The sequence below is a fragment of the Chrysochloris asiatica genome, unplaced genomic scaffold, assembly GCF_000296735.1.
Source record: "Chrysochloris asiatica unplaced genomic scaffold, ChrAsi1.0 scaffold00324, whole genome shotgun sequence".
NCBI lineage: Eukaryota > Metazoa > Chordata > Mammalia > Afrosoricida > Chrysochloridae > Chrysochloris > Chrysochloris asiatica.
Genome location: NW_006408842.1, coordinates 1,997,587 through 2,014,103, shown reverse-complemented (window position 1 = coordinate 2,014,103; position 16,517 = coordinate 1,997,587). Strand labels below are relative to the sequence as shown.

The following is a 16,517-nucleotide window of genomic DNA, read 5'->3' as shown; positions in this document are numbered from 1 at the left end:
AACACCGTTAGATACAGTGCTGGAAAACGAGCTCCTCAGGTTGGAAGGTACTCAAAATACAACTGCAGAAGAGCTGCCTCCTCAAAGTAGTATTGATCATAATGCAAATGGAGCCCTCAGTACCTTCATTTGCTGATGGGGCACAATTCAAAAGGATGAGAAACAGCTGTAAACACCCATTAATAAGTGGAACATGAAATGTATAAAGTATGAATCTAGGAAAATTGGAAGTTGTCAAAAATGAAATGGAACACATAAACATTGAACATTGATATCCTAGACATTAGTAAGCTGAAATAGACTGGAAATTTTGAATAATAGAATCAGAAATTTTGAATCTGACAATTACATGGGTTACTATGCCAGGAATGACACATTAAAGAGGAATGGCATTGTATTCACCATCAAAAAGAACATATCAAGATCAATTATGAAGTAAAATGCTATCTGATAGGATAATATCCATTCGCCTACAAGAAAGACCAGCTAATAGCACTATTATCCAAATTTACACACCAATCACTAAAGCCAGTGTTGATAAAATTGAAAAAAATCTACTAACTTCTTCAGTCTGAAATTGATCCAACGTGCAGTCAAGATGTATTGATAATTACTGGTGATTGTAATGCAAAGGTTGGAAATAAAGAAAAAGGATTGGTGGTTAGAAAATATAGCCTTGGTGACAGAAAGGATGCTGGAGATCACATGATAGAATTTTGCAAGACCAATGACTTCATTGCAAATACATTTTTAAAACAACATAGAAAATGAATATAAACCTGGACCTCACCAGATGGAATACACAGAAATCAAATTGGCTACTTCTGTGAAAAAAGACAGTGGAAAAGTTCCATATGATCAGCCAAAACAATGCCAGGGGCAGACTGTGGAACAGACCATCAATTATTCATATGCAAATTCAGGCTGAAGTTGAAGAAAATGAAAACAAGTCCACAAGAGCCAAAATATGACTTTGTATATATCCCACCTGAATTTAGAAATCATCTGAAGAACAAGTTTTGATGCATTAGACACAAAAGACCGAAGACCAGAAGAGTTGTGGATGACATCAAGAACATAATACAGGAAGAAAGCAAAAGGTCATTAAGAAGACAAGAAAGAAGGAAGAGATCAAAATGGGTATCAGAAGAGACTCTGAAACTTGCTCTCCAATGTAGAGATGTTAAAGCAAATGAAAGAAATGAGGAGGTACAAGAGTTGAACAGAAAATTTCAAAGGTCAGCTTGAGAAGACAAAGTCAAATATTACAACTAAATGTGCAAACATTTGGAATTAGAAAACCAAAAGGGAATAACACACTCAGTATTTCTCAAGCTGGGGGAACTGAAGACAAAATTCAAGCCCCGACTTTCGTTATTGAAGGACTCTCTGGGAAAATTATTGAATGAGGCAGAAAGCATCAAAAGAAGATGGAAGGAATCCACAGAGTCACTGTACCAAAAGGAAATGGTTGATGTTCAACCATTTCAAGAGGTAGCATATGATCAACAGCCAATGATACTGAAGGAAGAAGTCCAAGGTACATTGACAGGATTGGCAAAGAACAAGGCACAAGGAAATGACAGAATACAAATTGAAATATTTCAACACAGTGAGGCAACAGTGGAGGCACTCACTCATCTATGCCAAAAAATTTCTAAGACAACTATCTGGCCATCTGAGTGGAAGAGATCCATATTTGTACCCATTCCAAAGAAAAGTGACCCAGCAGAATGCAGAAATCTTCAGATAATATCATTGATATCCCACGCAAGTAAAGTTTTACTAAAGGTAATACAGAAACAGCTGCAAACATACATTGACAGAGAACTTCCAGAGGTTCAAGTTGGTTTCAGAAGTGGACGTGGAATGAGGGATCTCATTGCTGACTTCAGATCTTGACTGAAAGCAGAGAATACCAGAAAGATGTTTACGTGTGCTTTATTGACTATGCAAAGGCTTTCAATTATGTGGATCATGAAAAGCTATGGACAACATTGCAAAGTGTGAATATTCTGAAACACTTCATTGTGTTCATGAGGAACCTGTACATAGACCAAGAGGCAGTTGTTCGTACAGAATAAGGGAACGCTGACTGGTTTAAAATTAAGAAAGGTGTGTGCCAGTGTTGTATTCTTTCACCATACTTATTCAATCTGCATGCTGAGCAAATAATCAAAGAATCTGTATTATATGAAGAAAAACATGTCATTGGGATTGAAGGAAGACTCATTAACTATCTATGATATTCAAATTATACAACCTTTCTTGCTGAAAACAAAGAGGACTTAAAATAATTTATTGATGATCAAAGCCTTCAGTACGGGTTGTATCTCAATGTAAAGAAAATGAAAATCCTCACCACTGACTTAATAAACAACATCCACATAAATGGAGAAAAAATAGAAGTAGTAAAAAGATTTCTTTTTTTTTTTTTTTGGATCAACCAGCAACACTCATGGAAGCAACAGTCAAGAAATCAAACGATGTTTGCATTAGGCAAATCTGCTACACAAGACCTTTCATTTAGAAAGTATAAAGAACTTAGGTGAACAAATAGTTCTTTAAAATATCCAGATTTCTTTGGAGTCAAGCACCAATTGTATCAGGTAAATATGAGTCCATTTCACCAGTACTGTCAAGAATCTTAGGTTCTGAAATCCTTTTATGCTGCCAAATGTCCTACTCTGGGCCCAGGTGGAGTTCAGTTCAGAACACTAGAACCCCACATTAGAGCACTTGGGCTGAGGGCTGCTGGACAAAAGTAAACAAGCATCCAGTAGAGTAAGAGAGAGCCTGTGACATCTCTCTCCTGAGAGTGACCCTGGTTTCCCCCACATGCAAGTAAATCGGGGTCGGAGTGTCTTACTCATCTCTGAATCGTTTCCATCAAAGTCTGACGATTAGAAGCCTCGGGATTCTGGTTTCTATGTTGCCAACTGTATTGAGACATGACTTCTGTTCTTCCCTAAATTCTCATGCACTTGAGTTGAAGGTAGACTGTGAGAGGTACATTCTTTCCACACTACATTTTCCCTCCTCATGGGAAATTTTTAATAGTGCACAGTGTGGCTACACTAGACTTTGTTTTGGGTTCATTTGTCCCATTAAATTACTGCCTTTTCCCATTGTCATGGAGTCTGGTCTGGCTCAGCAACCCTACAGGACAGAGTAGAGTTACTTCATACGCTTTCCTAGATTATAATCTTGGAGAACTCCTGGTGTGGTGCCGTAGGATCAGCACTGGACTGCCAACCACAAGGTGAGTGGTTCCAGCTCAACAACTTCTCCTTGGAAACCCTATACGGGGTTGCTATGAGCCAGAATTGACTCAACAGCACTTAACAATAACAATCTTTGAGGAAGCAGATCACCAGGTCTTGTCCCACAGCTAGTAGGTTTGAACCACCAGTCTTCCAGTTAACATCTGAGTTCTTAACCACTGTCAGATGAGAGCTCCTAAATCATTGGAAAAGGGGCCGTGTAAAGAAGAAAGATGAAAAAAGAGTAATCAATGACAGTTTGATGAACTTGACCTATACTTATGGATGTAGTAGCTCAAAAAAGGGAACAAATCTTTACAGTGAGGCTCATTCCCACCCCCTTGGTACACAGCGTTGACAGAGATGGGCAACTTAAACATTGGATCCCCAAAATGGGGGGCAGGGGCTACAAAGGCAAGAAGTGACTGGTTTACAAGCTTTCAAGGGGGAGCCTAGTTCCAGAGGGCATGGGGAAAGGTAGAATCTCCTTGGAGTGGTTTTCAATCTGTCTGGATGGGGCTGATGAAAGGAGATGGGGATGAGCCTCTTGTGGTTCAATAGTGAATAATTGCTATTAGGACTGACTGTGAGTGTTGCAAATGTAAAGGTAGATATTTTGTAACAAAAGGAGGGGAGTGGCTGACCTTGCAGTCCAGGAGTGGAGGTCCCTGGAGCTATCAAGGGAAAAACAAAGTGCAGGACCCTACCCAGAGAAGTAGTGACACCAGAGATGGAGGCAGAGATGATGACATGGAGAGATGGAGCTGCTGGGAGCTCTGGATTCAGGGAGAGAGAGGGGCTGTGTGCTGATAGCAAGGGGGCAGACTTGCAGGATGTATCCTTTGGTTGTTTGATGATATATGGAGGGGATTGTAATTAATGCAATGAAATGAAATATGATAGGATGAATGTAAAGCTAATGTTCTCCAATGTAAACTATCACATAATTCACAATAAAAACTTTAAAAAGGGTGGGGGGCATGTACACTTACCTCTCCATGTTTCTCAGTCAATTATTTTAGACTTGTTTTCAATAGGATCATTTATGACTTTTTCTCAATAGGTGATTAAAGAAGATAGTCTACAGGAAAACAGTCAAGAAGTCGGCACCTACATGTTACTGAAGTTTGCTAACCTGCGGGATGAATTTGAAATTGTTGGAGATGTCCGAGGCAAAGGCCTCATGATAGGAATAGAAATGGTGAAGGACAAGGTAGGTTCTGACACACTACTGTCTCTATGGGTGCTCTCGGAAAACAAAACCTGAATTCTCATTTCTTCTTAAAAGCAAGCAGATTAGGACAGTAAGATCCAGCCAAAGCCCATTAGAAATTACAGAAGAATTTAGAGGACAAACAAAATGCTAGCAGAAGGTGGAGAATTCTTGAGGGGAACCGATAGGCAAAGAGCATTGGCTACAGCTGAGTATTTGAAATTGGACCCACAAGAGAGGGAGGAAATGATTTGGAAAAGGGCAAGTGCTCAGAAGTAAGAGAGAAGAGCCAGGGGGAGATTGGTGCTGGATTGGGGTAGGGATATTAATGATAAACTGGCATTTGTGTGTGTGTGTATACGTGTTTGTGATTGGGTTTCAGTCTCCCAAGTAACCAATGAGGAATGTGTCTTTGTCATATTCCCTATTGTCACCTCAAACTCAACATGACAGCAATGGAATTTAGCATTTTTCCCAAGATTAGTGTTTCTTAAACTACTCTCCCAACTACTCAGCCTCAAAGCCACAAAGAAACCTGTGACTTCTTCCTCTCCCCTTATTTATAAGGGCAAGTTCTGTGTCTTCAGTGCCATGTCTCTCAAATCCCTTTGTTTCCACTGTTGCCCCTTACTCCATGGTGGTAGGAGATTGTTGCTTTCCCCGATAAAAACAAAATGTAGTTTCTCTAATGAATAAGATAGCGTAAGAATCTTGGCATGGGAAAAGTAACCAGGCTAACTTCATAATCCCAACTCCTGTCTACAGACATCCACTTCGCCTTGAGTGATTTCTTGCTATTTGCTCTTTCCATGCCATACTTGTGGGTAGGATTGGTATTCAAACCTTTTAATATTCAGATAAGACCAAGGGCAAAAGAGTCTCCCAACAATACCACATGGAAGATCCAGTTCAAAGCTGAAATCGCTAAATAAGATTCTAAGCCAGAGCAAAAAGAAAATAAATAGAATATTATTATGAGACTAGGTCCTCTGTCTCACAAGCTATAAAATATTCATCTTCATCTGTGGCCCAGTACAAGGGTTGCTTTAAGACTTGACAAATTCATCTTCATACTCACTACTGATGCTCCCTCAAAGGTATTTGTTGTTGTTGTTAAGTGTCGTCAAGTCAGTTCCAACCCATAGGAACTCTGTATAAGGTTTCCGAGGAGCCTCCTCAAACTCTAGACTCAAGAAAAGAATGTTCAATGAAAGAGGAGGGATTCCTCTCTTTCCCATCATTGCAATTTCTACATCCTCAAAGACCTCTGAGCAAGAATGTCCATCAGAATTTTACTTATAATAATAAAACATTGGAATCTCTCAGTGACCTTCAATAAAGAATAAATTAAACTATGGTACCCTGGTAGCATTCTTGGTTACAAGTTGGGTTGCTAATTTCAAGGTCAGCAATTTGAATCTACCAGCTTCTCCACAAGAGAAAGAGGAAGCTTTCTGCTTCTATAAAGATTTACAGTCTCAGAAACCCTATGCAGGGCAGCCATGCATTGGAATCAACTGGGCAGCAGTCCACCACCACCACCACATCCATACTACAATGACCTAATAGGTATCTCACAATGTTCTTCTGGAAAACTGAATACTTATATTTAATAGTTTAATATTTTTCTTGCAAAATAATAAAATATAGGAATGGGTTTCATATTACACTTGAAGATTTGACTCAGCAGTATCATTCCTAATATTAAAAAGAGAGAAATGCACTTTCTCATCTTAAAATGTTGGTTGCCTTTGTATGTCAATGTCCTTTTGTTTGGGCTCTTTAGTTTCCCACCTTACTTTTTCTTTGTTGAATACATAAAAAATGTTCAATTCATTATGGCAGTAGAGGTTGGGGTAAAAATACAGGCAAGTAGAAGAGAGGTGTTTGCCCAGACCAGTGTTGGAGTGAGGCCAAGCAAATTCCTCCTTGGTGTTAGGCAAGGCCCCAAGCATCCAACTTCCCCTCAGGAAGCCTTTCCAGATGGCACTGACCCAGGCTTGACAAATCTACTCATCAAAAGAAGAAAGAAGAAAAACACCAAATCAACAATATCAGAATTGAAAACAACATCCATAAACAAAAAGAACTCGGCATACAAAATTAAATGGAACAAAGAAACGGTCAACACTGCAGAAACAGAAGCACAGCAAAATGCCAGCAGTATGAGTTTAATACCTACAGATATCCTAGGTATTAATGAGCTGAAATGGACTGATGTTAATCCTTTGAAATGAATCATATGATTTACTAGGTCAGGAATGACAAACTGAAGAGGCATGGAATAGTATACATATTCAAATAGAACATGTCCTGGTGTGGCACTCTGTGTTATTGTGCTGGACTGCAAAGTCAGTTTGAACCTCAAGGTCGGAAGTTCAAGCTGACCAGCTGCTCCTTGGCAACCCTATACAGGGTTGTTATTGGTTGGAACCAATTCGACAGTACTTACTAACAACATATTGAAATACAATGCTGTCTGTGGTAGGATAATATCCATGTGTTTACAAGGAAGACCACTTAATGTGACTATTACTCAAATTTGCATACCAACCACAAAAGTCAATGATAAAGATACTGAATTCTATCAACTTCTTCAGTCTGAAATTGATGAAACAGGCAATCAAGATTCATTGATAATTACCTGTGATTGAAATGTAAAAGCTGGAAACAAAGAAGAATCAGTAGTTGACATTGGTGATAGAAGAATCAGTAGTTGACATTGGTGATAGAAGAATCAGTAGTTGACATTGGTGATAGAAACAACACTGGAGATGACAATAAAAAATTTTGCAAGACCGATGACTTCTTCCTTGCAAATAACTTCTTTCAATAACAAATGGTGACTCTGCATGTGCACCACACCAGATGGAATACAAATGAAACAAATTAACTACATCTGTGGAAAAGAAACAATGGAGAAGCTCAATATCATCAGCCAAAGTAAGTCTACAACAGACCATCAATAGCTCATAAGCAAGTTCAAACTAAAGCTGAAGAAAACTAAGCCCATGAGAGACAAAACAAGTCCATGCGAGACAAAACACAACCTTGAGTATATACCATCTGAATTTAGAAGCCATCTCAAAAAAAGATTTGAGTCATTAGACACTAATGATCATAGATGAGAAAAGTTGTAGGATGAAATTATTAACATTATATATGAAGAAAACAAAAGGTCATTAAAAAGATATGAAAGAAATAAAAGACCAAGTGGATATCAGAAGAGACTCTGAAACTTGTTCTTGAATGTAGAGTAGCTAAAGCAACTATAATAAATGATGAAGTAAAAGAACTGAACAGAAAATTTCAAAGGGCAGCTAGAGAAGACAAAGTCAAATATTATAATGAAATGTGCAAAGATCTGGCATTAGTAAATCAAAAGAGAAGAACATGTTCAGTATTTCTCAAACTACAAGAACTGAAGAAAACATTCAAGCCACAGCTGAAAATTGAAGGATTCTATGGGCAACATTCTGTAAATTCAATCAACACTCATGGAAGCGTTTTTTTATTGTTAGGTGCCATCAAGTTGTTTCCCACTCACAGTGACCCTATGCATAACAGAACAAAAACACTTCCCAGTGTGCGCCACCCTCACAATTGTTACACTGGATCCCATTGCTACTGCCACTGACCAACCCATCTCCTTGGGAGTCTTCCTCGTTTTGCTGACCCTGTACTCTACCAAGAATAATTTCCTTCTCCAGGGACTGATCCCTCCTGATAATATGTCTGAAGTATAAGAGAAGAAGCCATCCTAGATTCTAAGGAGCATTCTGATTATACTTCTCTGCCAATACAGATTGGCTTGTTCTTCTGGCAGCCCATGGTACTCTCAATATTCTTCTCCAACACCATAACTCAAATACATCAGTTCTTCTATGGTCTTCCTTATTTGTTGTCCAACTTTCACATGCATTTGAGGTTATTGAAAATACCATGGGTTAGATCAAGCACACCTTAATCCTCAAACTGATATATTTGCTCTTGAACACAGAGGTCTCGTGCAGCAGATTTGCCTATTGTAATATATCACTTGGTTCTTGACTGCTGCTTTCCTCGGTGTTGATTGTGGATCCAAGCAAAATGAAGTCTTTGAAAACTTTAATCTTTTCTCCATTTATCATGATGTTTCTATGTTTCCATTTGTAAGGATTTTTGCTTTCTTAACAATGAGGCACAACACATACTTCAGGCTGTAGTCTTTGATCTTCATGTGTATTTTAAGTTCACTTCGCTTCCAGCAAGGAAAGCTTAATCATCTGCATGTCACAGGTTGTTAATGTGTCTTCCTCCAATCCTGATGCCATTTTCTTCTTTATATAATCCAGTTTCCCAGATTATTTGCTCAGCATACAGATTGAACGAGTATGGTGAAAGAACAGAACCCTGGCACACACCTTTCCTGATTTTAAGTAATTCAGTATCCCATTGTTCTGTTTGAATGACTGATTGCCCCTTGGTCTGTGTAGATTCCCCATGAGTACAATTAAGTGTTCCAGAATATTCAATCCCTGCAATGTTATCCATAGCTTGTCATGATCCACACAGTAAAAAACATTTATATGGTCAACAAAGCACAAGTAGACATCTTTCTGGTATTCCCTGCTTTCAGCCAAGACCCATATGACATCAGCAGTGTTATCCCTTGTTCCTTGAATGCTTCTGAATCTGGCTTGAGTTTCTGGCAGTTCCCTGTCAATGCACCGTTGCAGCCATTTTCAAATTATCTTCAGCAAAATTTTACTTGCATGTGATGTTAATGATATTGTTAGAAGATTTTGGTATTCTGCTGGCTTACCTTTCTTTGGAACAGGCACAAAAATGGTTTCTTCCAGTCTGTTGGCCAAATTTCTTGGCATAAATGAATGAGTGCCTCCAGTGTTACATAAGTTTGTTGAAAGATTTCAATTTATATCCCATCAATTTCTGGACTCTTGTTTTCCATAAATGCATTCAGTACAACTTGAATTTTTCCATCAGTACCATTTGTTCTGAATATGCAACCTATTGAAATGGTTGAACATCCACCATTTCTTTTTTGTACCATGACTTTGTATATACCTTCAATTTCTTTGGTGCTTTCTAAATCATTCAATATTTTGCCCATAGAATTTTTCAGTATTGAAAGTCAAAGCTTGACATTTTTCTTCAGTTTGAGAAATCCTGAGTGTGTTATTCCCTTTTGGTTTTCTAACTCCAAATCTTTGCACATTTAACTATAATACTTGACTTTTGTCTTCTCAAGCTGCCCTTTGAAATTTTCTGTTCAGCTCTTCTACCTCCTCATTTCTTCCATTCACTTTTGCATTTCTACACTGGAGAGCAAATTTCAACATCTCTTCTGATATCCATTTTGGTCTTTTCTCTCTTTCCTGTCTTTAAAATGACCTTTTGATTTCTTTCTGTTCTTGATGTCCTCCCACAGCTCTTCTGATCTTCAGTTATTAGTGTCTAATGCATCAGCTCTGTTCTTAAGACAGCCTCTAAATTCAGGTGAGATATGTTAAGGTCATACTTTGGCTCTTGTAGATTGTTTTAATTTTCTTCCACTTCAGCCTAAACTTGCATATGAGCAATTGATGGTTTGTCCACAGTTAGCCCCTGACATTGTTTTGGTTGATGATATGGAGCTTTTTCACCATCTCCTCCCACAGATGTAGTCAGTTTGGTTCCTGTGTATTCCATCTGTGTATAGTCATCTTTTATGTTGTTTAAAAAGTTATTTGCAATGAAGAAGTTATTGGTCTTGTAAAATTCTATCATGTGATCTCCAGCATAATTTCTATCACCAAGGCCATGTTTTCTAACTATGAATCCTTTCTCTGTTTCCAACCTTTGCATTCCAATTGCCAGCAATTATCAATACTTCTAGATTGCACATTTGATCAATTTCAGACTGAATAAGGTGGTAGAATTCTTCAATTTCATCCTCACTGCCTTCAGTGGTTGATGTGTGAATTTGAATAACAGTGGTATTAACTGGTCTTCATTATAGGCATATGTATATTATCCTATCACAGACACCATTGTGTGTTAAGACAGAGTTTGAAATGTTCTTTTTGATGATGAATGTGTTGCCATTCCTCTGCAATTTGTTGTCCCAGGCATAGTAAACCTTATGATTGTCAGATTCAAAATGGCCAATATCAGGGAGGGATCTGCAATTATATGAGTTCACAGGACAACATTTACCCAAAAGTATAGATGTGAAAGGAGTCCTGGTGTGGCACAGCTGGTTAATGCAATGGACTGCAAAATCGGTTTGATCCACAAGGTCGGTGGTTCAAGCTCACCAGTCACTTCTTGGAAACCCTGTACAGGGTTGCTATGGGTTGGAACTGACTCAGTGGCACATAACAACAACAACAGATGAGAACAGGGTAGAAATTTGAGGCAAAAGGAAACAGGAAACCCCGGGCAAAAATATGGAGTACAACCAATGTCATGGGATCTTCTATGGTCAAACCACCAAATGGATAAATCAATTTGCTGTGTAAGCCTTCACCTAATGTACAATAAGAAAATCCAGTCTTTATATGTGACCAACTTAACAACAGTAACAACATAGAATGGTAGAGGTTGACCCACAAATAAGAATCATGTCTCCACTTCCTGAACGCAGAGCCCAGAGCAGTGCTGGACCCAGCTGTGCTGCTCACTGGAAGTGTGCTGTGAAACAAAGAGGAATGGTGATAAAGACAGCACTCAGTACTCAATGCTGGTGATGGTCAACTCTCAAAAAATCACCAGTTCCTACACACCCAGAGACACCTCAGAACAAAGATCTGGCAATCTGCTCCTAAAAGGTCACAACCTTGCAAATTCTACTGAGCACAGTTCTCCTCTGGCCATGAGCCCAAATCAGCTTGATAGCAACTAACAACAGAGCATTAGCCTCTACCAGCTACCTGAGGAATAAATATTCTAATTCAATAGGCCTAGCACTACATCCAGAAGTTCCTGGGTGGTATAAAGGGTTAACACACTCTTGTGCTTACCAAAAGCACCCAGCGGTACCTTGATAGAAGAGCTTGGCCTTCTACTTCCCTACAACAGGCATTGAAAATTCTATGGAGTACAGTTCTACTCTGACACAGATGGGGTGGCTATGAGTCAAAAGCAACTTGATGGAAACAGTGCTGGACTAATGGCCAAGTAAGGCAATCACACAATCAGACTAGAAGCAACCAAGTCTAGAGGGAACTGTTTGTATTCACTGCCTGGGACGCAGGAGACACACAGAAAGGCCACAAATCCCCAAACAATGTCACCACAGGGGTATGGGCATTTCTGAACCCATAAGTAAGGGCCAGCTACAGATGTATAGTGATGGGAAGCAGTGTCTTGCCTTTGAACTGTTTGTGTTTCTCAATCCTGGAGGACTGGATCTTGGGGGAGAAAGAGCAAATTCCACGCATAGGGGAAATGAGGATAAACAGACTCCACCCCAGTTGTCTGGATCATGCCATGGCCCAGACTTGGTCTGTTTGTGCCCTTGTGCAACTTGAGCCATTTCCTGGACTTTGAAATGAGCTGTTTACATGGGCAAACCAAAGTGAAGAGTTGAGTAGAATTTCCAAAAAATTAAGCAGGCTTCAAATCCAGCTATGAAAGAACCAAATTCCCACTGTAGCTATAAGCAGAGTTAAGAGTCACTAGCTAACTGCATTGAATTTTATTAGCCATTAGAAATTTGGGATGAGTTGAGATTTCAAACTATACACTTAACGATTTCCCCTCTCCCCTCAAAAACAAAAAAACAAAAAATCTTGTTAGCAATTAACAGCTTTAGTCAATTAAAGAGAAAGAAAAAAGGTGGGAATTAATTGCCTACGTGGGTTGCCTTTTTTCTTTCTTTTCTTAGAAATAATGCCTTCAATCAACCATTCAAACATCAAATACAAAATGTTTTAAAATTTATTTACAGGTGAGCCGTCAGCCTCTTCCTCGTGAAGAAGTAAATCAAATCCATGAGAACTGCAAGGACATGGGGCTCCTAATTGGCAGAGGTGGCATCTTTTCTCAGGTACGAGGAAGCCTCATATTCCAGCCATTTTAGGAGAGTATCTCCCTGACGCCCTGACACTGATGACTTCTTTTTTTCAGGACAAATGATAAGGGACTCAGTCTCAATTGCTCTGCAGAGAACGTTCAGATGTTATCAAAAAGAGCAGTAAAGCCTTAGAACCACTAGGCGGTGCTGTGGTGGTAAACCTATCTGGTTATCTCAGCTCTGTGGGGAATAAATACAGAGGACAGTCTGGCATAAACTAGATATCCAGACAAACCAGAGGTTTTACAATATAGATCATAGTAGAAGTCAGACTTTGATGTTGTGTTGCTAAGTGTCCTCAAGTCCATGCCAACTCAGTGACCCTGTATAGGATGAGTGGCTGGTGGGTTTGAACCACTGACCTTACAGTTCAAACTGACCTTGTGGTACAATGCTTATCCTACAGTGCCACACCAGGACTCCATGATAGTCATAGAACAAATCATTTGCCTCATCTATAGGGTGAATCTAACCCCTGTAGAAGAATCCCACCAGTTACCATAGACTCAACTCTAGCTCAAGGTGACCAGTGTGTGTTAGAGTAGAACTATGTGCCATAGGGTTTTCAATGGCTGGTTTGTTGGTAGTAGACTTCCAGTTAGTTATTGTTGTTATTAAGTGACTCCAGTCACTTCCGACACATAGAGGATTCCAAGGAGTGGCTAATGAGCTTGAACTGCCAACCTTGTGGTTCAAACTGACTTTGCAGTCCAGCACATGAAGCCATAGTGCCACGTCAGAACTCCTTTCAGTTAGAGCCAAGTGCAGATCATTCACACTACTCGTGGACTCCTAAAGAATCCTAGCAATTCTCAACTTAAGTTCTGAGCTCGGACTGTATAAACCTTAAACATGCCACGTTTAGTGGCTGCTGTGGCTTGGACCAGCTCAACAGTTCTGGCATACACAGGGGATTCCTGCAGGAAGGGTGAGGGACCACTCTGGTGGGCTCTCACTGCAGACTCAACACCAGCCTCTCCTAGTGCATCTCTCCATCAGGCAGAAATATTCCAGAGAGCAAGGCTTCACCCAGTCCTTACTGAAAGAGTCAAGTCCAGCCCCACAGCCAAATGGGTCTCATCTCTTGCCCTCCAGGACTCGGCTGTTGCTGCTGCTGCTGCTGCTGCTTGTAAAGTGGCCTAGCCCCAAATCCCTCACACCAAGAGAAGTCCCATTAGGGCTTCCATCTAGGCAGACATTTAAGATGAAGTCACTTTCACTAGCTGCCTAATTTGTTCCTGTCCTCTGGCATCTTTCTTTCCCATTTTAAATCTTCATTATTCTTCTCATTTTCCCTGCTCCATCCCTGCCTCTCACTCTATTTTAGCAGGTACTTTTCAGTACCTTCTCAGACAAAATTGTAGTTGGCAAGCAAAATCTCTTCAGACATTGTCTGCTCTCACATCCATTGCAAAATCCTTTCCTGTGAGGGAAAAACAGCAATGAAGCTGCAAGCTAAGCCCTACAATGTTCAATAGACTCCTGTGAACCTAGGTGGAGACCTGGTTGGCCAACAGTGTGGCAAGACCTGCAGCCTCTTGGGTCCAGATTCAGTGACATAGCCACAGAGTGCTAGAGTGGAGAGTGAAGCATCCAGCTGATAAGAAGAGAGGGCATATGCATAAGAACACCCACACTTGCAGATAATACCCACTTGACCTGGCTTCAATGACTGGATGATCTGAGCTCAACCAGAAGAAGAAAGAAGAGGAAAAAAGAGTAATCTGATACAATTTGATGAACTTGACCTACACCTATGGATGCAGGAGCTCAAAAGAGGGAATAAATCTTTACAGCGAGGATCATTCCCACCCCCTCCGTACACAAAGATGGGCAAGTTGGACATTGGCTACCCAAAATGGGAACGCTACAAAGGCAAGAAATGACTGGCTTACAAGCTTTCAAGAGGGAGCCTAGATCCATAGGGCACAGGGGAAGGTAGAATCTCCACTGAGTAGTATCCCATCTGCCTGGGCAGGGCTAATGAAAGGAGATATGGATAGATCTCTTGTGGTACAATTGTGAATATTTGTTATCAGGACTGACTGTGAGGGTTGGAGGGTTGTAGCAAAAGGAGGGGAGCAGTTGACTTTGCAGTCCAGGAGCGGAGGTCCCTGGAACCATCAAGGGAGAAGAGCAGACAGCGGAACCCTACCCAGAGAAACAGTGACATCAGAGATGGAGGCAGAAATGATGACATGGAGAGATGGCACTGCTGGGGACTCCATACCCAGAGAGGGAGAGGGGCTGTGTGCTGACGACCGGGCGCAGGCTTGCGGGGTATACCCTTTGGTTGGTTGATGATGCTTGGAGGGGATTGTAACCATGGCAATAAAATGATATACGATAGGATGAATGTAAAGCTAATGTTCTCCCATGTAAACTATTACATAATTAACAATAAAACTTTTTTTTTTTTTAATCCTTTCCTGAAGCTTCAGAGAAACAGTTGTCTCTCCTGTTCAAATCCAAATCTACTCTTTACATGGGCAACATTAAGTGAAGAGTTGGGAAGAATTTCCAAATAAATAAAGCCTTGATCCTCCATGTTCCTTCCACCTTTGTTCTAGTACATAACTGGTGTTCTCTTGCATCTCCAACATTTCCTGAACTCCCACTCAGCCTCTAAACAAGCACGACTCTCACAAGCCAAATGCAAACCACACCAAATAAAACCAGAATGTGAATTCTTCCTAGGACATGCTCTTTTTCCTAATCCTGGTTTAAAATATTTTTCTGAACAAATTAGCATCATTTAATTGTTAAAAATCCTAAGACAAGCAACTTTTAAAGGCATAAAACCACTAATTGTTTAATTTGTTATTCAGTAAACATGTATTAATTGCTAAGAGGCAGATGTTATGCTGTGTAGTGAAGTTACAATGATAATTAAGATCCAGCCCCTGTTTTCACTGAGCTTGTGGGAGAGAAATACATAGAAACAGAAAATTACAGTACAATATACTAAGCCCAGTTTATAGATGTAAAAGGAGTTCTAGTGTGGTGCTGCGGGATAATGTGCTGGACTGTAAGGTCAGTTTGAGCCTCAAGGTCAGTGGTTCAAACCCACCAGTTACTCCTCAGAAGCCCTATACAGGGTAGCTACAAGTCGGAACCAACTTGATTGGCGCTTAACAACAATACCAATATAGGTGTTAAAAGGGCATAGTACAGGATAAAATAGAAGGGACTTCAGGAAAGTCTTTCTGGCTAAGCTTCAACAATGAGATTGCTGTTGTTAGGTGCCATCTAGTGGATTACAACTCACAGCAACCCTGTGTAGGGTTTCCAAGGAGCAGATGGTAGGTTTGAACTGCCAACTTTGTGGGTAGCAGTCCAGTGCTTATCCTACTGCACCACACCAGGATTCCCAACAAGACAGTAAAATTATGAATAGAGGAATGGCAGGAGACAGCATGACAAACACGAGTGTGACTGGAACAAAATCTGAGGCAGCAGGTGGGGGAAGAAATGAGGCTGAAGAGGTAAAAAGAAACCCTTACAACCTTCCAAATGCTATTCTAAATACCTTGCATGTACTAAGTGAATACTCACAATAAATCTATGAGATTAGCACTGTTATTATCCTTCTTTTACAAATGAGGAGAAAGAGACTCAGGTTCTGTAGATTTCCCAAGTCACAGAGAGTAAGTGGCAGAACCAGGCAGTCTAATTCCTGAAATCTGTCCTCTGAGGAGGACAAACCCACAGGGCAAGACTGAAGGCAGAGAATTCAAGTAGGGGCCTGGTGATCCTGCCTGAACTTGAGCAATGATAGTAGAGATCAAGAGAAATTTGAGTTCAGAGAATTCTAGAACAATTCTAGAAATGGACAGAACTTGCATATGCAGAGTGAGGGGACATGAAGGTTGACTCTATCATGTCTTACTTGGTGTAAGAGGGCAAGGAGGAATTCATCTATGGAAATGTTCCATTTGAGGTGTTTATAGATCACTTATCTTTACATACAGCTCTGTAGCTC

At 40.2% G+C, this 16,517-nt stretch overlaps 1 protein-coding gene across 2 annotated transcripts in view; it reads left to right on the top strand.

Moving 5' to 3' along the window:
- The window catches only part of AGXT2 (alanine--glyoxylate aminotransferase 2), a 94,316-nt gene that overhangs the window by 72,331 nt on the left and 5,468 nt on the right, over positions 1 to 16,517 (top strand). For both annotated transcript variants that reach the window (XM_006875385.1, XM_006875384.1), the window contains 2 exons: positions 4,327 to 4,476; positions 12,410 to 12,508. In XM_006875385.1, coding sequence (XP_006875447.1) covers positions 4,327 to 4,476; positions 12,410 to 12,508 — 249 coding nt within the window. The remainder of the gene's footprint in view (positions 1 to 4,326; positions 4,477 to 12,409; positions 12,509 to 16,517) is intronic.